At 44.8% G+C, this 27,812-nt stretch overlaps 1 protein-coding gene across 1 annotated transcript; it reads right to left on the reverse strand.

The window, feature by feature from the left end:
* Nucleotides 1-17,428: 17,428 nt before the first annotated feature.
* On the reverse strand, nucleotides 17,429-20,920 carry TCL1A (TCL1 family AKT coactivator A). Its single transcript, XM_069493109.1, has 3 exons — nucleotides 20,801-20,920; nucleotides 17,869-18,039; nucleotides 17,429-17,485 (listed from the first exon to the last, which is right to left on the reverse strand). Exons 1-3 carry the CDS (start codon nucleotides 20,918-20,920, stop codon nucleotides 17,429-17,431), a joined length of 348 nt encoding a protein of 115 aa, XP_069349210.1.
* Nucleotides 20,921-27,812: the final 6,892 nt, after the last annotated feature.

The following is a 27,812-nucleotide window of genomic DNA, read 5'->3' on the forward strand; positions in this document are numbered from 1 at the left end:
CTCTGCCCCCCACCTACTGACAGCCACACCCCTCCCCTCAGGAGTGAGGTTAAGAATGTCAATGCATATCTGTGATACTGGTGTCAGAGATAAATCCTAGATGCATTAGTGTTACCAGGGCAGGACTGGCGAATTCTGCTTGGAAGAGGGGCTGGTTCGGGAACATGAGTACTGGCCGGCGTATCTGAGTACTCACCGTGTGCCAAGCTTTACACACTCCACACACATCTCATTGATCCTCAGAGTGGCCCAATGGGGTAGGCACTTGTAGGGGAAAGCCTTTAGGGGGTCCTCTGATGCCTGCCTCCTGGTATTCATGTCCTTGTCCTTACATAGCCCCCTTCTCTTGAGCAAGAGCAAGACCTGCTTCTGACCAATAGAACATGGCAAAGGTATGTGATTGCATGTAGGTGGCCACATTATATGAGACCAAAATGCCCCTTGTCCCCTGGGGCCACTTCATTCGCACCCCACATGTTGTTTCCCTGAAAAGACTCTGGGGAAGGAGGTGGAATTGCTGTGGGAAAAGAAGGCTCAGACCTTTGCATTAGCTGCCCGCTGAGTTCTTCCAAAGTGGCCGTTCTACCCACCACTTACATTCGTTCAGGAACTTGCCCAGAAATCATTTTTAAATCTCCCCAGGGGAATGGCATCATCTCAATACTAATTCTCACGTGAACTAGAAGCATCATACTTGTGGTTTTCAAAAGCACAATGACCATATTCATGGTGCCTTCAGACGAGGCCCAGGGTGCTTACCAAATGGACCTGCTTCTTGCTTCTTTACTGAGCTCCTGTGGCCTCTTGGCAAAGCAGAGCTAATGAGACGACCAGGCCCAGTGGGTGCTCTGGACCCTATGGCCAGGGATAGGGCTGGTTGGCCTTGTTTTGGTCACACTTTATATGGTCCTTATCTCGAATGCTGCTGGGGCGCTGACCCATTTTCTGAGGAGAGGGAGCTTTGTTTACCCAGGAGGTGCGCTGGCCAGGGACCCCCAGGGCAAGAGTCCACTGAGCCACAGCCCCCCCTGCTGGATGGCCCTAAGCTCACAGAAGGGTCCCTGGCATGAAGTCCTGTTAAAGGAATGGCCACATGGGTGGAGGAGACCAGCGTTGTGCGTGCTAGCTTAGAATGCGGGGCTGGACCTGGAGGTTGGCAGGGGGTGTGTGTGTGTGTGTGTGTGTGTGAACTTCCTGCCGGAGCACTGGGCAGAGGGTGCTTAGAGGAGAGGCTGCAGAGGGACCAGGGGAAGGAAGGTGAAGTATTGATCTTCGAGGCCACCCTGCCTCAGTGCAGAGGGCACCTGTCCCCAGGGAGCTGTCCTTCCACCCCACGAGGCTCCTGGCCCAGCCCCTACCCCTCCAGGAGACCCAGCCTGGTTCCTTAGCCCACTGCTCTTTGGCTCCGCCTCTGACTGCCCCCAGCTGCGGGCTGCCCTGCCCCTCCAGCTCCACCCCCACGTGCTTGCAGTTTTACTTAAGGAGGTGGAGCATCTGGAAGGCTCACACCTGTGCCTGGAAGCTCACCAAGCCCGTAGCCTTGCAGTGGCATCTGGTGCTTCTGGCACCTCCTGACTGGTTGAAGGTCCAGAGGCCTGGCATCTACGAGGATGAGAAGGGGAGGACCTGGGTGATCACGGTGGTGTGGCTCAGTCCCTCCCAGCCAGTATGGGCCTGGGGTAGCGCAGTGAGTCCTGGGGCAAGAGGGGAGCCTACGGAGGGCTGCACACCAATCCCCGCCCATGTGGGCCTGGGATGGGCTCTGAGGAGAATGTTCTCACCCGTGCTGGAAAACTCTGCTTTGGGTCCGGGAGCATAGTGATGTCCCTAGCCCCAGAAACTCCTACCTGGAGGGGCCACAGGCACAAGCTTATCCACGGAAGCTGATGTGGTCCTGCATGATGAGGTCAAGGCTGAGGTAGCTCAGGCCATAGTGTCACCCCAGTGCATGTTGGGAGGGCTTCACAGATGGGGCAGCTATTAAGCTAGGCTTTGTGGGATGAATAGTTGTTTTCCAGGTCCGGAAAGGAGACGGAACTGGTATAAGCAAAGGCATTGTAACCTGGAGGCAGCAGATGGACTAACAGTATGAAATTGACATTGGTTTCAGATTCCTAATCTGCAACTTGAGAACAACATACCTCGGTGACAGGTGAGTCCAGACGTGGCTGACTGCTTGAATGGGCTGGGGAATCATCTGACAGATAACAGATCCTGGAATCCACCTTTGGAAATTGATTCAGAGACTGTGAACGGCGAAACCATAGGGTAACTGTCTGATAGATGGCATGAGAAAATGCAGTGAAGCCGGTAAACTATGACAAGCTTAGAGAGGTCACCCAGGGAAAAGATGAGAACCCTGCCCTATTTCAGAGTCACCTGGTTGAGGCTCCTAGAAATATACTAACACAGACCCCAATTCCCGGGAGGGACGGGCCCTCTTAGGCTATGCATTTTATCTCCCAATCCACCCTGATATCAGAAGAAAGCTGCAAAAAGCAGCCATGGGCCCTCAGACTCCTAGGAATCACCTTCTAGATATGGCTTTTGGAATTTCTAACAATAGGGTCATGGCAAAGGAGGTAGAAGAAAACAAAGGAAACAATCAGAAGGCCCAATTGTTGGTGGCTTAAGCCCCCTTCCACATTAAGGTTACCCACTGTATGGAAATACGGTGAGGTCAGCATCTGGGATGCCCAGAAGAGAGTCCCCAACTCGCTGGCCCTTGAGTCCCAGTCAGTGTGCCCTTTGTAGGCAAGAGGGCCATTGGAGAAAGGACTGCCCTGAGCTCCGAAGGGAGCCTGGGCCACCCAAAACTATAATGGCTGAGAGAACAGAGGATCGGTGGGCCTAATGGCCCCTATGGCTCCCCCTGGACATCTCACCATCTCTACAGGGGAGCCTCGGGTAACCCTGGATGTGGCAGGTGAGAATATTAAAAAGTTTTACTAGATGTGGGGGCTGCCTTCTCAGTCCTGACCCATTTTTCAGGGCCATTATCTTCTCATTCCTGTGTAGTAACTGGACTTCATGGACAAAGAGTAACAGGTTTACTCACCCTGTAGGCTGCTCCCCAGGAGACCATTCATTTTCCCATAGATTTCTGCTTATGCCCGAATGTCCAGTTCCTTTGAGGAGGAGATATTTATTTTTCCAGTTACAGGCCACAGTTCTATTTGGTGAGCCTTATAACACAGCCAGCCCAGAGAGAACTTTGCCTTTGACTTTGAATGCTTATCTACACAACGATGGAGAAGAGGCTGGCCTTCTGTCACATGTTACCACCCCAGTGGACCCCTCTATTTGGAACACTGAAGTTCCTGGCAGGGCTATTGATGTGCCCCCAGTTCAGATTGCTTTAAAGCCTAATGTTAAGTCTCCTTGGAAAAGGCCACACCTCTTTAGACTGGGGGCTCACAAGAATATTCAGCGCTTGATAAGCAAGTTTTTAAAACAGGGGCTGCTATGGCCTTGCCAGTCCCCATGTAACACCTCCATCTTGCCAGCAGAGAAACCAGATGGAGAATATAGGTTTGTCCAAGACTTAAGGGCAGTGCATGAGGCTGTGATTCTGTCCATCCAATAGTTCCCAGCCCTCAAACAATACTCACCCAAGTGCCTGAAGATGCTAGATGGTTTACAGTCTTAGATTTGCAAGATGCTTTCTTTCACATTCCCTTACACTGAGATTCTCAATACATTTTTGCTTTCGAGTGGACTGATATAGATACTCATAGGACGTCCTAGCTTACTTGGACAGTTTTACCACAAGGTTTAGAGACAGTCCTCAGTTGTTTGGAAATGCTCTGGTGAAAGAATTGAGAGTTGCAATTAGATAAGGGGACTCTCCTACAGTATGTAGATGATGTATTGATATCCAGCCCCACTAGGGAGGACTCTGATGAAAACACTATCCAGGTACCAATTTTTTGGGAAAAGTGGGGATATCGCATGTCTCCCCACAAGGCACAGATGTCTACTCAAGAGGTTAAATATCTAGCATATGTGCTCACTTCTGGAGCCAGGACTTTGGCTCTGGATTGGAAGGAGGCTATATTGGCACTTCAGCCCTTCATACTAAAAAGCAGCTAAGAATCTTTTTAGAAATGGCAGGATTCTGTTGAATCTGGATTCCTGGGTTTGGCCTCACAGCAAAACCTCTGTATGGAGCTTTAAAGGGAACTGACTATGAGCCTCTAAACTGGGATATGATCTGCCAACAGGTCTTCCTAACCTTAAAGGAAAAGTTAAGGACTGCCCCTGCTTTAGGACAGCCAAACTTAGGAAAGCCTTTCACCCTCTGTTTGGCTGAAAGGTGAGATACAGCCTTGAGGACCCTTACTCAAAGGCTCAGAGATAATCCAAGGCCTGTGGGTTATTTCTCTAAACAACTATCCTGGGTGGCAGCTGGATAGCCTGGGTGCTTGCAAGCCATAGACACTACTGCACTATTGACCTTAGGACAACAGCTAGAAGTAATGACTCCTCACCAGGAAGAGGGAGTTTTAGAAGCTAAGGAATACTGGTGGTTAACGGGGGGACATCTGCTTAGATATCAAGCTCTTTTGCTCTACACACCAGACGTTCCCCTTAAAGTGAATTGGGTTCTGAACCTTGCCACTTTGTTACCTGATTCTACCCTTCAGGAGAAAGGGCCCCAGCCCATTCATTCTTGTATTAAAATCACAGAACAGAATTATTCCAGTAGTCCTCACCTTAAAGATGAACCCCTGCTTGTTAGGGTGGGAATTTGTACGTGGGTAGAGAAAGAATTCTCAACACAAAGATTAGGATAGAAAGAAGTAAAAAGTTTATTTTAATTTTCTCTGAGAAAGAGAGAGGGAGAGAGAGAAGGGAAAGAGAGAGAAAAAGGAAAAAGAGAGGGAAGGGAAAGAAAGAGAGAGAGAGAGAGAGAGAGAGAGAGAGAGGATGAAAACGGTACGGCACACAAAAGGAAGGAAGAGAAGTGCCCACACTGAGGCCAAGCAGCTTGGACTTTTTATGGGGAGTTGTGAAGAGGTAAAGAAGAATTTATTGCTGTAGGCTGATTAGCAGGAGCCAGCTGTAAGATGTCAGGGTGTCTGTTTCTCCTGTTTTAATGGTCCCTCCTCCTCCCCCCCGCTCTTGGAGACTCGCTTATCTGGGCAGACTGGTCTGGCAAATGTAAAGGAGGATTTACAGCTAAGCACTTCCCTAGATTCACCAGCAAATGCTGTTATGGATGTAACAGAGGTAAGGGCCTGAAAAAGAGCAAAAATATTTTATGAGCTATCTCTTTACCTCCCCCACCCCAATTCTTTTGGGGAACTAAAACCTGCATTCTTGCCCAACGCCAGTAATCAGAGGGGCAGGGGAGTGTCCTTTGTTCTTTGTACCTCAGGAGATGGCTCAAGGGAATTGTCTGGACAGAGGTCAGGAGATTGTCTTTGCTGGAGATGGGATGGATCAGAACCATCAACTATAGTTAAACAGCAATAGCCTGAAGCGAAAACCTCTCCCTTTAAAAGCTCTATATTTTGCTTATAGTGAGGACTGTTGTATTTAAGACCTGAGTCTGCCATACTCCTCATTTGCTGGCAAATTAATGAACTGTCCTTTCCTTCTCCTCAAAATACTTGTCCTCCATCTTCTGATGCAGCCTTGGGGACAGGTGCTGAACTTTTGGTAACATGGATAATAGATTAGCATTGGATTATCTGCTGGATGAGCAGGGGGGAGTTTGCTCTGTGCTAAACACTATGTGTTGCACTTATGTTAATACTTCTAGGCAAGTAGAAGAGGACATAAGGGAAATCTACAAGCAGGCCACATGGTTATACAATCTCAATGACCCCCACCCCCAAAACATATGGAATTCTATTAAGGGACATCCATCATCAGCCACCTGGTTTTTACCTTTCTTGGGACCCTGAGTAGGTAGCTAGTCTCCTTTTGTTGATCGTCAGTGCCTATTTGTTTAACCTCCTTGTAAAGTTGTGCCAGTGCCTCGCCTCAGCTGGTGCCCAGCAGCTGATCCAGAACTGGTATGGACCAGGGGAATCTGACTGTCCAACTAAAACAAAATATCACAAAGGCCCATGGTGGTCAGGGCAGCGGGGCCCCCGCAGCATGAGCTCGAGTGCAGTCGAGCCCACAGTGCCCTCCTCAGCGGGTGGGAGCTGGGCATCAGGGGAGCAGGTTCATGAGACCCAATCTGGTCAATCCTTCCCCAATTTTATCACCCAGCCTTTTAGCTTCCTTATTATGCAATTGCATGAAAGATTGTACATATGGGGTCTTGTCCCATTTGCCTAATCTTTGACAAAATAATTCCAGTTGTAAGATAGTAATATAATTTAACACATTGACTGCCACACACACACACTCAAAATCAGAAACTTCCTTGAGGCCACAGTGTTTTATTATGAAAATAGAATAAAAACTTCATGTGTAATTGAAAGGTAAACATAAACAGAAAAATTAAATTTATTGACTTCTATTCATTTAATCCACGTTTTTAGAATTAAATTGTCAATATTAATTGTAATAATAAGAACATCAACAAGTAAGATTTTATATATGCTTTATGAAAATAGAATAAAAACTTCATGTGTAATTGAAAGGTAAACATAAACAGAAAAATTAAATTTATTGACTTCTATTCATTTAATCCACGTTTTTAGAATTAAATTGTCAATATTAATTGTAATAATAAGAACATCAACAAGTAAGATTTTATATATGCTTCACATGGCCCTGGGGTCAAAACTAGAGTGTGTTAAATAGAACTCTTATGGCAGTTAATATGTTAAGGTTTCATTCAACAGCCACTTCTCCTCATACTCCATCACGTACACTGGATTACAATAACACCATTTTCTTTTAGACATAGATTTATAACTATAATGTGGCCATTAAGCCAAGATTCTCTCCAAGGGCTTTCAGATGGAATGGAAACAGAGCCTACATCGTTGTTGACAAACAACATCAATGACCACAACATGACAAGTAGACAACACAGGGGATTCCCAATGCAAATCATCTTAATGCCAAGGCCTTACCAAACAAATGGGAACCACACAGACGAGAACCAAATTCTCAAATGAGAACCAGCATCTCCTAATCCAAAAGGGAATGAATGCCCCAGGTTCCTGAGTTCCAGTCAACCTCGTGACTTCCACCGCAAATGGTGCCTATAAACAAATGCCCTGCCATAGGGCTGGAAGGTTTGAAAACCTCCCCCAAATGGGTGGAACCAAGGGTCTCGGTGTGCACAATGGGGAACTTACCAAAAATGGCTGAGGCATCGTGACACTTCCAAAGTCCGTTTCCTAATCCTCATAAAACTTCAGGTTGGTCGGAGGTGCATCTAATTTGGGAGAAAGAGGCAGGAGGTCACTGGAGCTAAACAGGCTCCAGCAGCTGCTGGGGTGGTCCCTTACCTTCTTACCACAAAAGGCAATGCTCCTATCCACAGCTTGTCCCAGGGCTGCTCCCCGCACTTCCAGCAGTCACAGGGTGCCGTTCCACTGGGGCACTAAAGGGCCCACCTAGGAATGCCAAATTCTGTTACCAAAAGTTCAGTACTTACCACAGTGGCAGAGCAAACAACGAGGACAAGTGGTTTGAGGAGAAAGAAAGAGAAGTTTATTTATTTGCCAGCAAATGAGGAGAATGGTAGAGTCACATCTTAAAGACCATTGTCCTCTCTATAAACGGAAATACAGAGCTTTTAAAGGGAATTTTCAGCTTCAGGCTATTGCTGTTTAACTACAGCATCTCCAGAGAAGACAATTTCATGACCTCTGCCTGGACGATTCCCTTCAGCCATTTCCTGTGGTACAAAGAACAAAGGACACTCCCTTGCTCCTCTGATTGCTGGCCTTGGGCAGAAATGAAGATTTTATTTCCCCCAAAGAGTGAGGGGGTCTTAAAAAGACAGCTTGTAAAACATTTTGCTCTTTTTTAGGACTTTGCCTCTGTTACACTAAGCCAGGCACAGAAGCACAAGCATTACATGATCTCACTTATGTGTGGAGTCTAAAATAGTCAAACTCACAGAAGCAAAGAATAGAATGGTGATTGCCAGGGGCTGGAGAAAAGGGGAAATAGAGAAATGTTGGTCTCTTGTGCTTTCACGTAAAGTTTCGTTGGAACACTGCCACACTCAGCATTTATATATTGTCTGTGGTTTCTCTTCTATCACAACAGAGTTGAATAGCTACAACCAAGACTTTTATGGCCCACAAAGCCAAAAATATTTACCGTCTGTCCCTTTATAGACAAAGTTTGCCAAGCTCTGACATAGACTCCTTAACTGGTTTCTCTACTTCAGTTCTTGTCCCCTTACAATTCGTTCTCCACGCAGCATCTAGAGGTCAGTCAGGTCGTATTATTTTCTGGTTCCCTAAGGTCCTTAGTATAAAGTCCTTACCCTGCCTCTCCCACCTCCAGGAAGACAGGGCTCTCACCTGCGTGCCGGGCATGCAAGCATGCTGGTCTGTGGCCGAGAAGCCCAGCCCTCGGCCCTCAGCCTGGCTGGCGCCTCCTCAGAGAGGTCTTGCCGGACTGACCTGTGCCACGTCCACCCTCCTGATCACTGCCCGCCGCTCATTCCCATCAGGGTGCTTCCTTCTGTGCTGGAATGTGCATCCTCGAGGTCTGCTGTACCCTCTGCACCTAGCTCAGGGTTGAAGGCTGAGTTGAGTAAATGAATATCAGAAGCTAGAAACGGGACGGTTGCCAGCAACATTTGGGCCACATCACTTCCCAATTTGGCCACATAACTTCTCGTCTCTGAGCCTGTTTCTTCATCAGGAAACTGGGGACAATAAGAGGACTTCTTTGGAAGGCTTAAAGGAGATCATCTGTTAATCACATGCCACAATAACTAGTAATGGTGATTACTTTTAGGCCCAACTCCCTTTCTTGACTGAGGAAGTGACTAAGGTCCTGAATGGGGCTGCCATGACTTGGTCCTGGGCAAGTTAGTAGGTAGTTGGGAGTAAAGAAAATCCCAGCCTTGAGACCCTCTGACATTACGCACCTTCAGCCTCGCGTTGCCAACCGCTGGACATATCACCTTGAGTCTCCTGGAACTGAAGTAGCTATGCACATTTTAAAAATAGCAAGAAACTGAGATTAATAAAATTCAGAATACGGTATTTATAAATTTCTGTCTTTAGGGAAAAGATTATCTAGAAATGAGGAGAAAAATGTGTACTATAAAAGTTTTATTCTTTTCATTATATATTCAAAGGCCTTTGTTTTAAGTAACTATAAGGCTAACAGTACGGCTTTATTTCAAGTTTAGTTTCTCCTTCTGTGGCATTAGCACCTGGATAAATTCATGCCTAGTTAGCCTGAAGCAAATGTGGGTGGGGGTGCTTGTCACCCTGTTGAACAGTCTCCAAGGAAAGTAGAAATGTTGAAAAAAGGCAGTTGTAACTTGGAGCAAAAATCAACCTAATTATTTGTGATTATATGTCACATTTTTTAAGGTGGGCCCCTCAAATACGCCAATTTTTTTTTTAAATAGAGCAAATTGTATTGTTCTTGCAACATTCTTGTTCTCTATAGTAGCAGACCAATAGCAATTCTTTCCCTCCTGCTTAAATTACATTAATAAAAATAAAAGACCAGGCATGACATTTGGTTTATCCCTCAGTGCTTTTTATGATCCTTTTTTTAATAAAGTAAAATAATCCTAAAGAAACTTTTTATTTTTCCCCTTAAGAACACCATTAATATTTCACTAAATATAGAAGATATAATAAAGGATGAGGAATATTACAATATTAAATTTTATCTACTATATGCCAGGTACTTTCCACCTGTTAGCTGATTTAATACTCAAAGCAACATTATGAGATAGGTTTTGATAACCTGTTTTATTACAGGTGAAGAAACTGAGGCTCTGAGAAGTATAACACTTCACGTATTGATCTGAGTAAGTAGTTGAGCTGGGATTCCATACAAGCATGTTTTGCTTTCCAAGCTTGTACAATAAAGTAAGGTCTTTGATCGATCTTGAGTTGATTTTTGTGTATGGTCAGATAGAGATCTAGTCTCATTCCCCTCCATGTGACTATCCAATTTTCCCAGCACCATTTATTTAATAGGGTGTCCTTTCCCCAGTGTACGGTTTTTGTCTGCTTTATCGAGTATCAGTATCAGTAAAAGAAGTGTCTCTTCCCACCCCTCCTCAAAAAGGAAAGTAAGGCAGTGGAGTAGAAACCATTAAAGAAAACTTTCCTGAAAAAAAAAAAAATGACTTGTACCTGCATATTTGAAGGGGACGTATGTTCAAGAATAGTTAACTCTAAAACATAGTCTATTAAAATTATTAGGCTTTATAGAACAGAAATCCCTTTGGCATAAGATAAAATGATCAAGTAATTTATACGGGATTAGACCTTCACCAAATGCTTTTAAGTTAAAAAAAAAAAAAAACAGTGGAGTAAATGTAGTAACATGGTACAGATATCCAAGAAAGAAAATGTGAGCCAAATATTTTTTAATCAGCCAAAGTGACCTTCAAACACAAAGGCCAGAGATAAACTGTGCTAAAGATGAAGGAATCAGGGAACATTGCTCCCCTGTGCTCTTCCTGAGTAATCTACTAAGCAGGGAGCTTCAGATAATCAAGAAATGTTTAGGAAGCTTTTTATTAGGACCAGTGGTGAAAAATGCATATATTTAACTGAAGAACTAAGACTAAATAAAGGGCATAAGAGTGAAAAATACTATGTATTTGCTATATTCTCTGATAATAAAGATATGGTTCAGCTATCAAAAATGGGGAAAGAAGGGCAACAGTATACAGAAAGTAAGCTTGATGGTTGCCTTAAAGATAGTATTTAGTATTAAGAGAATATTATTTTAAAGAGAAGGAAGAAAATGTTACTGATTTCAATTTTGTTCACAGCAAGGAACCAAAAGAGCTGCTCCATACAACATGTTGTCCACCAGTTGCATTTGGCTATTTACATTTAAACTAGTTAACATTAAATAAAATTTAAAATTAAATTTTACAATCATACTAGCCATATTTAAGGTGCTCCACAGCCACATGTGGCTAGTGGCTACTACATTAGAAAACACAGATACAGAACATGTCTATCATTATAGAAAGTTCTTTGGACAATGCTGTAATTGACCGCATTTTTAAAAGAAGTGCTAAGGCTATTACCCTACGATGTTAACATAAATGTAACCACTGGAGTAAAACTGCCAATACCAAGAGAAATAATAAAAAAGAATGTAGAAAACATATCCCATGGAGAAAAATTTTATATATGTGTAAAGACAAACATAAAACAATACTGAGACCAAATATATCAATAACTGAATAACTGAATAACAGAATATCAATAACTGAAAATGAGTTTAACTTATGAATTCAAAAAACATGCAGCAAAATCCAACTCTATTAACACACTCACATATGAACATGTCTAAGACAAAAAGATTCAGAAAGATTTAAATAAAATGACGGGCAAAAATATGCCAGGCAAATGCAAATTAACAAAAACAAACGTACCCAGATCATAATCTACATCTGACAAGGTAGAAATCTAGCCACAAATCACTGAAAGACAAAGGAGACCTCATACTGCTAAAGGCTACAATTCACAAGATATAACAGTCAATGTTTATGCACCCAATAACATAGCAACAACTTTATGAAGCATAAACTACCAGAGATTAAAGGAGAAGGGGAAATATATTACTAATAGAAAGTATTAATGTATTTGTTTAGGATGAGATAGATTAGATGGATAAAAATAATGATTGGCAAACCCAGAAAGTCTAAGCAATACTAACAATAGAGCAGAGATTTATATCTCTCTACCTAGTTGAGAGAAATGCCTTTTTTTCAAATGCACATGGAACAATCATGAACACTGAACATACTGGGCCACCTGGGAAATGCCAATAAATTTTTAGAAATAAACATAGCATCCTGACCTCAATGCAATAAAACTAGAAATGACAAAAATCAGAAAACAAAAGGTCCTTCTACTTGAAAATTTAAAATACCCTCTTAAACACTTGAGAGGACTAGAAAATATTTAAAAAGTGCAGAATTTCTTGGAAATGATAATGAAAAATGGCATAGAATCTATGGCCTATAAATAACACAGGGAATATAAGAAGATTTGTGATGTTAAAAATCTATATGTGATACCAAAATCAGGGACATCACAAGAAGAGAAAACTACAGACCAATATCTCTTATGAATATAGATATAAAAATCCTAAACAAAGTACTAGCAAACCAAATCCAGCAACAGATAAGAAAGATTATAGACCATGACCAAGTGGGATTCATCCCAGGAACGCAAGGTGGTTCAACATATAAAAAAATTAATGTAATACACTATATCAATAAAAGACAAAAACCACACGATCATTTTAATAGATGTAGAAAAAGCATTTGACAAAATCCAACATCCCTTCATGACAAAAACACTCAACAAACTGAGAATAGAAGGGAACTTCCTCAATTTGATAAAGGACATTCATGAGGAAGCCACAGCTAATATCACATCTACCGGTGAAAGATGAAGCTTTCCTGCCAAGATCAAGAACCAGGTGAGGATGTCTGCTCTCACTATTTCTGTTCAGCATTGCACTGGAGGTTCCAGGCAGGGCAATTAGGCAAGAATACAAAAGAAAAATCCTCCAGATTGGAAAAGAACAAGTAAAATAAACCATCACTCATACTTGTTAGGATAGCCATTATTAAAAAAACAGAAGACCACAAATTCTGATGAGGATGTGGAAAAATTAGAACACTTGTGCACTGTTGGTGGGAACATATTATAATATGGCGTAACAATTACGGAAAACAGTACGGGGGATCTTCAAGAAATTAAAACTAGAACTACCATATGGTCCAGCAATCCTACTTCTGGGTATTTACCCAAAAGTATTAAAAACAGGATCTTGAATTGGTATTTGCATTCCCATGTTCATTGCAGCATTATCCATAATAGCCAAGAGGTAGACACAACCTAAATATCCATCGGTGGATGAATGAATAAAGAAACTGTGGTGCATTAATAAAATGGAATTTTATTCAGCCTTAGAAAAGACGGAAATCCTACCATATGTTACAACATGGATGAACCTTAAGGACATCATGCTAAGTGAAATGAGCCAGTCACAGAAGAACAAGTACCGCGTGATTCCACTTACGTGAGGTAGCTAAAGGAGTCAAGCTCAGAAAAGGAGAAAAGAAATGGCGGTTGCCAGGGGCTAGGAAGAGGAGGAAGTGGGGAATTACTACTCAATGAGCACAGAGTTTGAGTCAGGCAAGACAAAAAACTTCTAGATATCTGCTGTACAATAATGTTATTATAATTAAAAATACTGTTTTGTACACTTAAAATTTTGTTTGTTAAGAGAGCAGATTTCATTTACACATTTTTTATAATAAAAAAGGATAAAATACTTTGGAAATCAATTTAACAAAATAAATGTAAAGCCTACATTCTGAAAACTGTAAGATGGTATTGAACGAAATGAAAGAAAATGTAAATAGGCCGGCACAGTGGCTCATGCCTGTAATTCTAGCACTTTGGGAGGCTGAAGTGGAAGGGTCACTGGGTTAGGTGTTTGAGACCAGCCGGAGCAATGTAGCAAGCCCCATCTCTACAAAAAACTTTTAAGAAAAATTAGCTAGGCCTAGGATCACTGGAGCCCAGGAGTTCGAGGTTACGGTGAACTATGATGACGCCACTGCACTCCAGCCTGGGTGACAGACCGAGACCCTATGTCTGAACAAATTAAAAATTGCAAAAAGAAAATAAAATATAAACAAATGTGTATGTAATACAATATGTATGAGGGAAATTACGAAGTATTTAAAATGCCTCAGCAAAACACCAAACTACTCCGTGTGGGCAAATGCGAGACAAGATCCGCGTAACACAGACGCCGACACATACCTTTGCGCCTCCATCTCGTCCCTTCTAGATGCCTCAAGAATGTTGTTCCTGGGACTAAAGCCTCTCTGTTCTGCATCAGGTTGTCCCTTTCTGCAGATTTCTTTCAGCACGCACACACAGGCTTCATCAGCTCCTGCTTAAAACACCCTCAACACCTCGCTTCTCCAGTTCCCCACGCGAATCCCGCAGCTGCTGGCTCTCCCCACCCCGCCTCTCTCCTGTGCCCCCGCAACAGGGCTCTGCCCACTCACGGCACTGACACTTCCCGACAAGGTCCCCAGCGGGCTCCCTGTGGCCAGATCCGATGGCCACTTCCCTTTCTTCTCTTTACTGGTCCCTTAACAGCATGCCCCTCAGCTAACCACTGCCTCCTCCTTAAAACATGCCCTTCTCTGGCTTTCAAAGACACCGTCTCTCTGTAAGTGACCTCAGGCCCCTGGCTTTAATTATCATTTTAAAGACTCTCAAATTTATGTTTTTGGTCCTGACCTGAGTGCGTGGTCCACATTGATCAACAGCCTATGGGCACTTCCAACAGGAAGTAGCACGGCTACCTCCAACGTGGCCTGGCTACAACAGAACTCGATTTTGTCCCCTGCCCCAACTTGCACCTCCCCCATCTCAATGAATAGTACCACTGTCCACTCAGCCATTCCAGCCAAAACCTAAAGTATTGTGGAAAACAGATTCTCGCTGCATTTAATTTATTACGGCCACTTATTCTTACAACAGCATTTCTTTTAGTAAGAAATCCTTTTGCTATGTTCTTCATTTCCACAGCAAATTAGATCTGTATGGCACTCGCTTCTTAAGAACCTAGCTCCCTTTTTCTCAAGGTTTAATCCCAAATACCCCCTCCACACAGGATTTGCTTTACCAGCTGACCTGACTCCCTGCCACGTGACCCTGTTCCATTTCCTTCTGGGATTTTGCACGTTCTTTTTACCTTTTTTCCAGAACGAAGGCTGCGTGAGAGCAGGGCCTTTGTTTTGTTCATTGCTGTATGGTGTAGCACCCAGCACAGTTCATAGTGGTGGTCCAATATTGGGTAAACAAAAGAATGTTGCATAGGAATTTTCCTCTTCCTGGGCGTCCGTGTTCTCATTCCTAAAGTGAAGTGGCTGGCTGAGCTCGGATGTCCCTCCTGCTCCGACATCCTCGTGCTCTGTCCCCACCGAGAGGCATCTGTATAGTAACTGCTTCCACGGACCAAACTCTCACACTGCCATGCACTGTGCAAGCAAGAGTCACAACACCTGTCACACGTGGTGTCAATGCTGCTGCTCCGTCTATGCCAGGTGAGAAGGCCGGGATCGGAGATTATAAAGTGGGAGCAGCAGTATGGCATGTTTCTCATACGCCTGTCTTACCAGATAAAGCACTTCACTCACATTATCCCCCTGAATGCTCAGAACAACCCTCTAAGTTTCATTACCCCCATCTCTGTGACGAGGAGGCGGTAGACTAGACTCACGCGTAAGTGGGAGGACAAGGATGCCACACGGAATGGATTTTTCTCTGGAAGTCAGCCCCTCGTGCTGTCTGAGGTCCTGCTACCTGCCGGGGAGGTGCAGGAGGGCAGGGCACAGGTGGGCTCTGCCGTGATGGCAGGTCATCGGAGGTAGGGAAGGGAGCCTGGTTGGGGCCTGCATGGTCAGGGACAGTTTCAGGCAGGAGGGACTCCTGCCTGTATTGAGAGCAGAGGAAGAAGGCCTCCCCTGCAGGGACAGAGCCTGGTGCGTGCCTGGGTGAGGAGGTGGCAGAGCTGGCTGGGGCAGAGGGCACATCAGGGGCAGGTGGGCAGGACCAGACGGAAGGGGATCTTGAATACCTGGAGCTGCTGACAGTTTTCTGAGGTCACTTATTCCAATGGTTCTCAAAGTCTACCTCCAAGAACACTGGGATTTTGAGACTTAGATTATATGTAAATAAAAGTCCAGCTTTATTGCCAAAATAAAAGAAAATACATAAAATTCATGAATATTCTTTCTTATTTGGTGATTGCCTGTTCTCACTTCTCTCCACTAGAACCTAGGTCAAGGATAGAAGCTGATTGAGCACAAAGTTAGATAAATCGTCTTACATTTAATCAATCAACACTGCAAAGTGTTCATGCCACATATAACCTCACAACACCTGCAAAGTTGGGGGGGACCCAATCTCTATCCCTTCTGAAGTGGGCCACCTGAGGGCTCGTCCGCGGTGCTTGCGTGCCCGGCTCCCTGCTATGTCACGGGCTCCTTTCAGGCCTTTCCTTGAACTGCACCTGAACTTGTGAGAGCAGGTGGGGCTTTTGCAGGCATGGTTGTGTGCAGGCACGGCGCCACGTGACACTGCTGGTCCAGGGTCGCAGAGGCCTGGCTCAGGCAAACAGGCCCCGTTCCCAGAAGTGCAGAAGCTGAGCGACCAGAACAGGAGCGCCCCTGGGCGTGCAGCATGAGACGCTAGTTGCCGTGAAGGCCAGAAGGGAAAGAGAAAGGCTGAAAACCATCAGCCAACTGAGAAAGCCAGAGGCACAGGTATAGCTGGGGCACCTGGAGGAAGCTGTACCGACCGGGTCCTCCCTGGTGCCATCTGCCAGGCAGGCGGCAGTGCTGAGGGCCAAGGGGGGCCGAGTGGCCCGCAGGTAGGTCCCACAGGCCCTGGGTAGGGCCCATCCTCCACCTGTCCGTTTCCTCCAGACCCCAGCATGGTGGTGGAGAACACAGGTAGTAAACGAAGGAGAACACAAGCACAAACATCCCCACTTCGGCCAGCAGGACTCTGGCCCTGGGGTGAAAGGAGACAGGAACTGCGAGACCTGGGAAGAGACAAGAGAAGACAGGATCAGAGCAAGGACTGAGCAGTGGTGAGGGCGGCGCTGCTGGGCAAGTCTGCAGGAGCCTGGGGTCGGTGGTGGCCCTAGGGGCTCAGGCCTTGCATGTGAGCCAGGGCGAATTGTGAACAGGGCAAGGGGCATGGGGTCAGAAGACCTGGATTTGAAACCTGGCTCTGCAATCTGGACAAGTCCCACTGTACTTACTCAAAACTCGTTTTTAGGTATATACCTACATGATGGGTGCAACGCGCACTATCTGGGGATCAGACACTCCTGGAGCTCTGACTTGGGGGGAAAGGCAGTACATGGACAACGTATGTAACCTGCAATTCTGTATCCCCCATAACAATAAGATGAAATAAAAAAAAAAAAGAAAAAAAAAAACTCGTTTTTGTAGCCAGTAACAGCTACTAATGCTTAGCTCAGCTGATGTGATGATGGCGCAGCGGCGCTTACTTACTCCGGCCATGGTCAATGAAGTGCCGCCGCAACCTGTGAAGCACGGCGCTGGCGTGTGCAGCTGTGATAAGGGGACTGCCCAGAAAACTCTGGCTCCCCAGGTGGTAAAGGAGAGACACAGGGGACCCTCAGAGGAGGGGTTAGCACTGTCTTAGCTCCTTCCTTCTGACCTGGCCTCTCTGGACTAAGGTGTCAGGCCCCAGCAGTGCTCACCGTGTCACTCCCACGCCAGGCACGGCAGCTTCTCAAGGAGCAGGTCCTCCGTGCCACTGAACTGAGAGAAGGAGAAAGAGAGAGGGAAAGATTAGAGAGCAGAGTCCAGGGAACGCTCCCCCCATTCCTCACTCCTGCCACTTCCGCAAGCCTGGAGCAGCAGGTGGGAAGCTGCGTGTGGGGACTTCGGGGGCCCCGGGAGACTGCCCCTCCTCCCGCCAGCCTTCACCCCTGCCTGCCCACCAAAGAGGGCTTCCTGCTGCCGAGGGGGCTGCTGTGACACACCTCAGAGGATCTAACTTCTCTCTAATCCAGTCCTTTAAAATGGACAGTCGTAAATTCTCCCCACTTTTTTAGCTTTTGGTGCAGAGATGGAGGGAATAGATCCCCCACTGAGGCCAGACGGGGGAGGGGGAGCAGGCCACCCAAGATCACCTCACTCGCCTTGACGTGGTACACTATGCGCCAGAAACTGGAGTCTGAGCCTCGGTATCTTTCGTCAGGGTAGAGCTGCCACATCAAAGGCAGCGGGCAGGGGAGCATCTGGCTGGGGTGCACAGGCTCCCCCAGGGGGACATCTTCCTGACGCAGGAGCACCTGGAGCCCACTCTCCGTCTGAAGAGAAGACAAGACCAGGCGTACCTTCAGGCCCAGCTCGTCCGGGCTCCTCTGGGCACAGAAAACCAGAGTCCTTCCCGCCACCCACCCGGCCCACGTCCAGAGTGTGAGATGCCGGTGAATACTGTCCCCTGAAGCTCAAGTCCTTAGGCCATGCCTACTCCTCTCAGGGACTCTGGCTGGGCCGGGACTACCAGCACTCGCATGTGTCTAGCCACCCAGACAGGGCCACAAAAGGTATGCTTTTTCCCAACAAACTTCTTGTCTCTGGGGTATGTATGCCCTGGAGCCAGTGAGCTTCCTAACAGTGCGATTTGGTGCCTTTCAGCTGTCATGGGATTTCTTTGATTTTTTTTTCTGCTTTGTCCTATTTTTCTCTTTTAAATAAGCTGTCCCTGGACCCCTGAATCTGGTGACAGACCACTTTTCACCCTCTCCACTACTGTCCCTCCAACATCGTCTGTCACCCGCACTACTGTAATAACCTCCTGATTTGCCACCTTGTCAGTCTTGTCCCCACAACCAGTTCTCTGCACTGCAGTCACAGTGAGTGTCTACAAATCATGGCACATTCCCTGCTTGACGCCTGCCCATGGCTTCCCATCATGGGCAGAACGATTCGAATTCTTTACCACAGTCCACAAAAGTCCACAAAGAACCATGTGGAGCCCTGCCTCCCTCACCTCCCACTGTTCTGGTCTTCACGCTCCAACCTGTTCCAGCCACACAGCTCCTTGCTGTTTCTGGGACCTGCCACACTCGCGCCTGCTTCCAGCAATCCCTTGAGCCTGCTGTCCTCTCTGCCTGCAATATTCTCCCCAGATCTATGGAGGGCTCATTCCCTTCTTTTAGGCAGGTCTCTGCTCAAATGTATGTCTATTAAAGACAAATACAACATAAAATCGTGATAGAATAAAGACCAGACATATCAGTAACTGAAATGGGGCTCATTCACCAATTCGAGGGGAAAAAACTCAGCAAAATCCAACTCTACAATATACATAAGGGGCATGCCCCAAACAGAGATTCAAAAGGATTACAAATAAAATGATGGGCTCAAATGTGAAAAGCAAATGCAAATTAAGACTCTGGGAGGGGAGTACCTTGGCTGAAGACCTCACCACTCATCATTGCCTTTCACCCCAGTTCTGCAAACTCTAGTTCTACAAACTCACCAACAGCTTCATTGTTTTCTTGTCTGTCTCCCAAGTAGAATGGCAGCTTCACAATGGGGATTTTATCCCATTTGCTGCAGACCTCCCCAGCCCAGAACCTTGCCTGGCATATAAACTAGGCACTCACATTTGTTCAATGAGTATTTTTTCAAAGTAGAAGTCACTTTTAAAAAAGATTTTCTGTCTATGAAATAAATTAGGATTCACTGTTAAAAAACAATTCAGATCATACTGCAAGGTCTAAGTGTGAAAATCACCATTCTTGCTGTGTTAGTATATAGTCTTCCATATCCTGTAACCATTTTTAGTTTGCATTGTTTATCTGTTTCTTGGTGATTTAAATAAATCTTTACATATTAAGACTATTGGTCCTTTAGATTACATAAGGCAAAACCTACCCCAAAGTTTGCTGATAGGTTATTTTTCGTGAGGCATTTATCATGATTACAGGAAACACTCTGTCTGGTTCGTGGTTTCAGTGTCATGTTGAAGATATTTACCAACCAGAGGTTAAAAAGAGATATTCACCTAAATTTTCTTCAAATACATGACTTAAAAAAATAAATATTTAACTTGATATTTAAAAGTATATGTGTATATTTTAAAAATTTAAATGTCAAAAATGCAAATTTAGATTGTGATTACGAGCCTGTAATTCCAACCCTATTACCTATTAGTAATACTACCTTGGTCAAGTTTACATTTTTATATGCCTCAGTTTCCTCATCTGTAAAATGGAGGCATCGTTAACACTCAATAACTTTTTGGTGTTTGCTATTATATTACATAAATGTTCTAATATTATACATTTTAATTTTAATTTTTTACTTTTTTCAGTTTATGTACGGAAAGAGTTTCAACATTTTTTGCCTCAGTGTCTTTGAGCCTTGGATTTAGTCAAGAAAGTACTCATAAAAGAGTTATATGCCTTTTTAAAAAAAGTTAACATTAAAGTCCCATCTTAAGGCATCACGCATAAAACAAAGTCAACAGTTATTCAATACCAGCTTTTATGCTACTATATTACTTGTTAATTTCGTTGTTCCAAAGCATAGAGGCGGCATGAAATACCCCACACCCTACAGCAGTGGTTCCTGCACTTGGTTGATCATTATCCATTGAGGCCTCTTTTTAAAATATAGATTTCAGGGGCCAGAATCACCTAAGGAGATTCTGATAACCAGCCACACATATCAGTCACTTACTTTAGAGATATTACTTCCGTTTTATGGATTAGCACATAGCCCAGAAGAGTCCTGTTTTGTGCAAGATCATAGTCACGTACTCCACAAACACTAGGTCCCACCCTTTGCCCAACATGCCTTTGTGGTTCTCCCACCCTCCTTCCTGGCCTGGAGAACTCCTATTCATCCTTCAGAGCCCGGCTCAAAGTGGTTTCATCTGTAGGGACGCCCAGGGCAGATCAGGCCTTCTGAGCACCCCTGCCACCGCCCTCACCCTACCGGCCAGGAGGAGCTCCTCACGGGCTTGCCTGTCCTAGGAAGTCTGCAGCTCCCAGGGCCCGGCCAGGGAGGGCGAGGCCCCTGCTGCCCCGCCCGTCTCGGCCCCAAAGCGGGCTGTACCTCCATGGTTATGGACAGCCAGGTGCGCCGGTTCTCATCCACGTACACGGCCTTCTCCCAGATCCACAGGCGGTCCGGGTGCAAGGTCATGTGCGCCCGGCACAGCCGGAGCTCGCCCATGGCGCCTAGGACGGTCTAAAAAGCAAGAGCCGCAGCCCGGCAAGGCCACGCGCTGATGAAGGGCCGCGTGGGGCCCGAGGCTTTATAGCCCGACAGCGCGCGGACGCCCCCAAGCGGCGGGGCGGGCGGAGGGCGCGGCACGAGGCAGGATGGGGCGGGGCGAGAGGTGTGGCGCAAGGCAGGATGGGGCGGGGATAGGGGCGGGGCGCAAGGCAGGATGGGGCGTGCTGGGGGCGGGGCGCAAGGCAGGGTGGGCGGTGCGGCAAGCAGGGTCCCAGGCCAGGCCTGCACCCAGGCCTGTCTTGCTGCCTGGAAACCTGGCAGCTTCTAGGAATGCAGACCCGGCCTCAGCAGGCCCACAGCGTTGTCAAGCCCTCAGCCAGCCTTGCCCTCCGTCCCGCATGCCCACTGCTGGCGAGGTGTCCCACCCATACGCAGCCTTGGTCCTTTCTTCTGTTGGGAGGCGCTGCGGCCCTCCGCTCCCCTCAGGCTGGGACCCTGCTGTCCAAGTCAGCCACTGTGTCATGCTCAAGCCACACCCCTGACCGGGCCTCTGGGCCTCTGGGCCTTTGCTCCGGACTCACTGTCGACGCCCGAGCAACCCAGAGCCTGGGCCTCCTCTACATCTCCTTGGATCCGGAGACGCGTGTGAGCCAGAACCAGGCCTGGGCTTTCCCAGGTTCACTGGATCACCCTCAGCCTGTGCTTTTGAGTGTCAGAATCAATTTCTTTGCAAAGTGCAACTCTTGACGCTCCCCCTTCGTCTCCCACACACAAGGCTCTGATGATGCTGTGGTCATCTAATAGCTATTATGAAACATGGTGGTGAAGAAACATGGGTTTTTCCCTTTAGGCTTTGAATTTATTAGTGAAAGCATAGTTCAAAATGAGTACTTAAACCCCTCCACCCCAAGATCAATGGATTTGAAAGACCCAGGGTTATATGATCAAAACCATCTCTCTCTAAATTACAGCAAATAAGGAAAACAATTTCACTTTATTCTGCAATAACGCATGCCCATTAAGACAATTAGGAAAGTAAAGCACAATAAGAAACATGTAAAACCAGTTCCACCCTTTGTTGCTCAAACATCACCACTGGTAGCAGTTTGGTGCCTAACTTTCTCGTTCCTTCCCATCTCTATGACTAGGCGCTAAGAAAATAATTTGTGATCTTTTGAAATGTCACAAAAGGGGAAATGAAGGATCAGATAAGGACACCTGGTCCACTCCACAGGTGAGTATCTCTGCCCCTCTGCCTATCCAGACAGCCTAATTCCCAAGAAGGTGCCAAAGTAGCCTAAGGTAACAGAGAGATAATTGGATCTACCAGGAGCACAAAATAGAAGATAAAAGCCAAGTAAAGCTGGGGGTGGATTGAGGGGTCACAAGCCCAGCAAACTTCTTTTCCAGTGCAGCCCTTAGTGGTGTTAGTATTTAATATTCAAGCTTGTAGCTTTCAGGCTGATCTCCCTATGGATGGCTCCTGACTCTAGACCTAGGTAGCCACACAGCAAGATGAAAACCTTGGTAATAAGCTCTGTTGGAGAAGTCTCAGTCCAGTCCAGAGCTTTGAGGTCAGAAATAATAACAAGTTCAGTTTAAACAGTGCTGTAGGGAGGGATAGCCTTTTGTGGCCAGGGAAGGGGGTACCCAGGAGCCAGTATGGCCCCTAACCCTAATCCAGCAACATCGATGGCCCCAGGATCCAGAATGCCACTGAATTTGCCAATTTCTTTTTAATTAAAAACTTTATTTTATTTTAATTTTTTTTAATAGATGAGGTCTCACTATGTTGCCCAGGCTGGCCTCACACTCTTGGGCTTAAATGATCCTCGGCCTCCCGAGTAGCCCGGACTATAGGCTTACGGCTACCCTTGGCTTGAATTTGCCAGATTCATTCACACTTGTGCTGCTTTTCTAAGAGGTCACAAAGAAACAAAGGAGCAGGAATCAGATTCATTTGGCTAGGTAAGCTGACTGTTCCAGGAATATGATTCCTTTCTCCCCCTATTTGAGAGAACAATTTATTTCAATTTTGCATGAAGGCTTCTTATTTTTGAGCAAGAGTGTACTTCATTCTTGTGTGGGATTTAGAAAATTGAAAAAGGGTTCCAAAAAATGAAAATGAAATAAGGATGACAGAGGAGTTCATTGGGCAACTTATGAAGGCCTTGAGGCTTTTTAATGGACACGCCCCAGGAGAGGAAACAATAGCTAGTGTGTGGTCTCAGAGACAGGGGAGCTATCTGCCCCATCTTAGAGCTGTAACACCAGTCAGCCTAGCTTTAGAATTTTATGTTCCTTCCTGAGTCTCTTTTAATCGGCAGGTTCTCTGAAGATAAGCAAATGGATGTTTCACTAGAAAGTTGCAGGAAACAAATTATTTGGACAGAATCCTCAACTGATGTTTCCATATCCTGATTTAGATTTAGTTTTGACTTTACCACTGTCCCCTGTGAACTTGGCAAATCCTTTAACAACTCAGCCCCAGTGCCACACTTTTGTAATGAACAGGCCAAACTAGATGCTCTCTAAGCCCATTTCTAATGCTACAGTCCCTGATCGTCTGGCAAGTTGCCTAGTTGGGGAGGGAATGATTAAGAGAAGAGACAAAGTCATGACATTAGTTCAGGAAAGCCTACAGCTTCGAGCACAGTGGAATTCACTCCTCAGGAATGAGGAAGCCATCCTTCTTGTGTGGGTGCCACAGAAGGGGTTGAGGGTAAGTCATGGCCATCAGGATGACCTAGAGCCTTGCTACTCTAAGTGTGGTCCCTGGACCAGCTACGATAGCGTCACCTGGAACTCATGAGAACTGCAGAATCTTGAGCCCTCCCCAGACCTACTGAGTCAGAATCTGCATTGGAATGAGACCCCAGGTGATTTGTGGGTGTGCTCAGCCTTGGTCTACAGAGGGAGGGTCAGGAGAGAGAGAGATGGTGGGTGTCTGCCTCATCCCACCAGTGCCCTCTAGATTTCTGTGACTGTGACACAGGACTTGGATATGTGTTTCTGTATCATTTAGTTCTAGGCTATCTTATTTATGTCAAAATCACTTATAATATATAGAGGTTTCCTCTTAAAAGAAAATCCTGGTAACCAAGGTCATCCTAACCAATCATTGTCAATGGTTACAACAAGCTGTAAAGAGCCTACTTAGAGGCTACTCAGGCGTCCAGGCCTCTGAGCCCTACAACTGGCCCTAAACCACTAAGACTCACCTAGGAAGCTTTAGTAAAACATCTGTGCCTGGATCCCACGCCAGACCAATTAGCTCAGAATCTCTGAGCCTGAGGCTTGGGAATTACCTTTTTATAAAAAAAAAAAAAGGACTCCTCCGGTGATTCTAACATGCAATCAGTGTTGAGTACTAGTTCTCTAAGACCTGGGTTACCGTTTCTGAGGTGTGAACAGATTTAGAAAACTAAATACCCATGAAAATGTCAAAGCCATTCTTTCTACTATCAATTCTCTTTGTAAACTTCACCCCAACCCCATATTTTATTTCTTTCCCTTTGCCCTGCTATAAATGTGCTGCTTCCAGTCTTTTGTGGGCAGGGAACTATAACACTAAGTTTATTAGAATTGCACACGTGTGAGATCTTGCCAATGTGTAAAACACAAAAGACCTGATATGTAGATTTTAAGGCATCCATGCTAGAGTGTCTTTTTTTCTTTTTTCTTTTCTTTCTTTTTTTTTTTTTTTTTTTTGCTGTTGTTAGTCCTAGGTCTGGACCCTATTTTAGATAATTAAGGCTGCTGATCAGGGGAAAAAAGATGTCATAGCGTTTACTCATAAGGGATGAAATGGTATCTCTAAATGAATGGATAATCTGGGACAAGGATATTCCAGGTAGATTTCAGGGACTGATTCTAGCTTTGCCTGCTGTATAGCTACCATCTCTCTCTTTAACTTAGCGTTTTCTTTAGGTTTTAAGTGTTTTCTAACTTTAAGGTGTATATGGAGATCTCGTTAAAATACAGATTCTAATTTGGTAGAGTTGATGGTCCTCAAGATTCTGCATGTTTAACATGCACTGGAGTAAGGCTGTGGTCTGTGAACAGCCACTGAGCAGCAAGGTCCTATACTAACCCCTACTCGACCCCCAATACCAGTAAAAAATGCAAATGCAAAACACAACCCATTACCCTGACTCAAAATGCACCAAATAGTTGACTGTGACAAGGTGGTGAATGAGCAATATATAGAATTGCAGCGGGCACTTTGAGCTATAATTATAGCTTCCCATTATCCAGAGGCAAGTTAAAGTTTACCCACATTTGTATTAGAAACATGTCTCAACCCTGGGATTACTCCACACTTTGGGTGTTATGGTACTACTGGTGCTGCATATCCGCTTGGTTCTTCTTGTCCCACCCTCAGTTCTTTAATTTGATTGCATCAAATTAAGTCCTGAAATTATATTCAAAATTTTGTCTACATGTAAATATATGACTTTATTTTTTCTGGGAAGAGGGTCCAAGATTTTAAAAGTTAAGAACTACTAGTTATGTGTTTTGTTTTCCTAATAACTAAATTTTTTCCTCTCATTTATGACAACTTAAAAATATCATTGGATGGGGGAGACTTTTCCCTTCAAAAGATGACATTTGTCCTTGAGTTCATACAGGGAGTTATATTTAACTAAACTTCTTACTGACTTTAGCAGGTAAAATGACTGCACTGTGTTATGGATATGTTCACAAGGAGTTTGAACACACCCCCTCATCAGGCTGGTCACCCCTTAATAGTTAAATACTGTGCTCCCCCCCCCCACTCCTGTGTTGTTTAGTTCTATTTACTTTGCAAGGTGTTTATTTACTTTCTTTTCTCTTCCTGTTAGCCATTACTTTCAAATGGTCTCTACGTATTTTCATTCTAATCTGCTATCTAATTCTACATGACCTGATTTGGGTGAGAGGCTAAGGATGGCAAAAACAGTGTAAGCCATTTTCCCTCAAGCTTAGTGGCCTCACTAAGATCTTTTTCATTTCCCAGTTTGTGTTTGTGCCAAAACCCTGACCACTGGATTAATCTGGGCATTGCTATATTGCGTTAAAACTGAGTAGACCAGTTGAGGATATAACCTCTGGAGATTAAAATATATTTCTGGAAGATCAAGCCACAAGAGTTGCTGTTTTTTTCCTCATTTTAATTGATCTCTTCCCAGGCCTCTGAGTGCCCCTGGAGAAGGTCATAGCCTCTTTCTGATTTTATTCATTCATCATGTCTAATCCCAGCTCAGCCCACTCAGCAGTCTTGCTGATTTATTTTATTACTCACATTGAAGTTTCCAGACTTATGCTTTTTCTAACTCCCCGTTGGAATGTAAGCTGCATAAGGGCAGAGACTTTGTCTTGTTTCATTGAATTCTACTCAGCTGGGAGAGAGCCTGGCACACAGGAGACACTTAAGAAACACTGAATGAATTAACTACTGTCCAGAAAAAGCCTTACCCTGGGAAATGGCAGACGCTCATTGGGCTTCCCAGAGCAAGGAATGGGAGTCACCACACCCTCCCTAAATTCTCCTTTAAAAACATTGGAGCATTGGATTTCCTGAGATTAAGAACTTCTCTTCATCAAAGAGAGTAAAAGCCCACAGGGTGCGAGAAGATAGTTGCAACTCATAGAACTGACAGAGTGCTCATATCCACAATATATAAAGAATTCTAGCAAACTAATGGAGGAATGGGCAAAAGACTTTAACAGACACTTCACAAAAAAAGGATATCTAAATGGTTAATAAGCACAAGAAAAGGTGCTTTACCTTATTATTCATCACAGAAATATAAATTAAGCCATAATAAAATCCTGCCCACAAGAATGGTGAAAATGGAAAAATACATCTCAATCCTCTTTCCTACTATTATTTACTTAAGAATTTCTTCCCTACTCTGGCATCATAAAGATATTTTGATAATTTAAGTCAGAAATATTAAAGTTTTTTTTTATGTTTAGGTTTTCAATATGTCTAGAATCTATTCCTGAGGATTATGTAAAGTAAAAATCCAATTTCTTCCACATGAATTTCCCTAATCCCATCGATTAAATAGCACGTTCTTTACCAACTCCCCTACGATACCACTTCTGTCATATGCCAAGTTATGATTATGTGTGGACATGTTTCTGGGCTATCTAGAATGTTCCATCTTTCTGTTTGTCTATTCCTACATCAATACCACAGTATTTTATTCACTATAGATTTATGGTAACTTTTGACATAAAAAGTTCCTTTCCCTTGCATCTTATGTACACCTTCCTGTTGCCTTCTAAAAAAATAAAACTAAATTCTTTATCTTAACAGCAAAAGCCTGTTGTGATCTGGGCCTCACCTCCTCTGGTTTCCCTCCTCTGTCCCCACCCGCCCGCTCTTTGCTGCAACCATAGTGATATGTGCTTAGAGTGGTTAAAGTGTATTGTGTGAGTCATGTCTGCACATGCTCTGTCCTCTACCCAGATTGTCTTTCCCCTTCCCCTCCCTTATTGGTTCTTTACAACTCACTCAAATTTACTTCCTACAGGAGACCTCCACCCAGGCTGGGTTAGGTATCCCTCCTAACCTGTGACCCCTGCACTGACCTTGATCACTTGATATAATCCCACTGTACTGTCACTTTTGATTTGCTTGCCATTTCCCCATGGCACTCTGGGTTCCTTAAAGCGAGGGCTGGGTCTTGCTCATCTCTACATGCCTGGGATGTCATCAAAATTTAAAACTTCTCTTTTCAAAAGAAAATTAAAAAGCAAGCCATAGGCTGGGAGAAAATATATGCCTGACAAAACACTTGCATTTAAAATACATAAAGAACTCTTATAGTTCAATAGTCAGAATACAAACAATCCAGTTTTTAAAAACAGTCAAAAGATTTGAGCAGATGTTTCACAA

The sequence above is a fragment of the Eulemur rufifrons genome, chromosome 2 (assembly GCF_041146395.1).
Source record: "Eulemur rufifrons isolate Redbay chromosome 2, OSU_ERuf_1, whole genome shotgun sequence".
Classification (NCBI taxonomy): domain Eukaryota; kingdom Metazoa; phylum Chordata; class Mammalia; order Primates; family Lemuridae; genus Eulemur; species Eulemur rufifrons.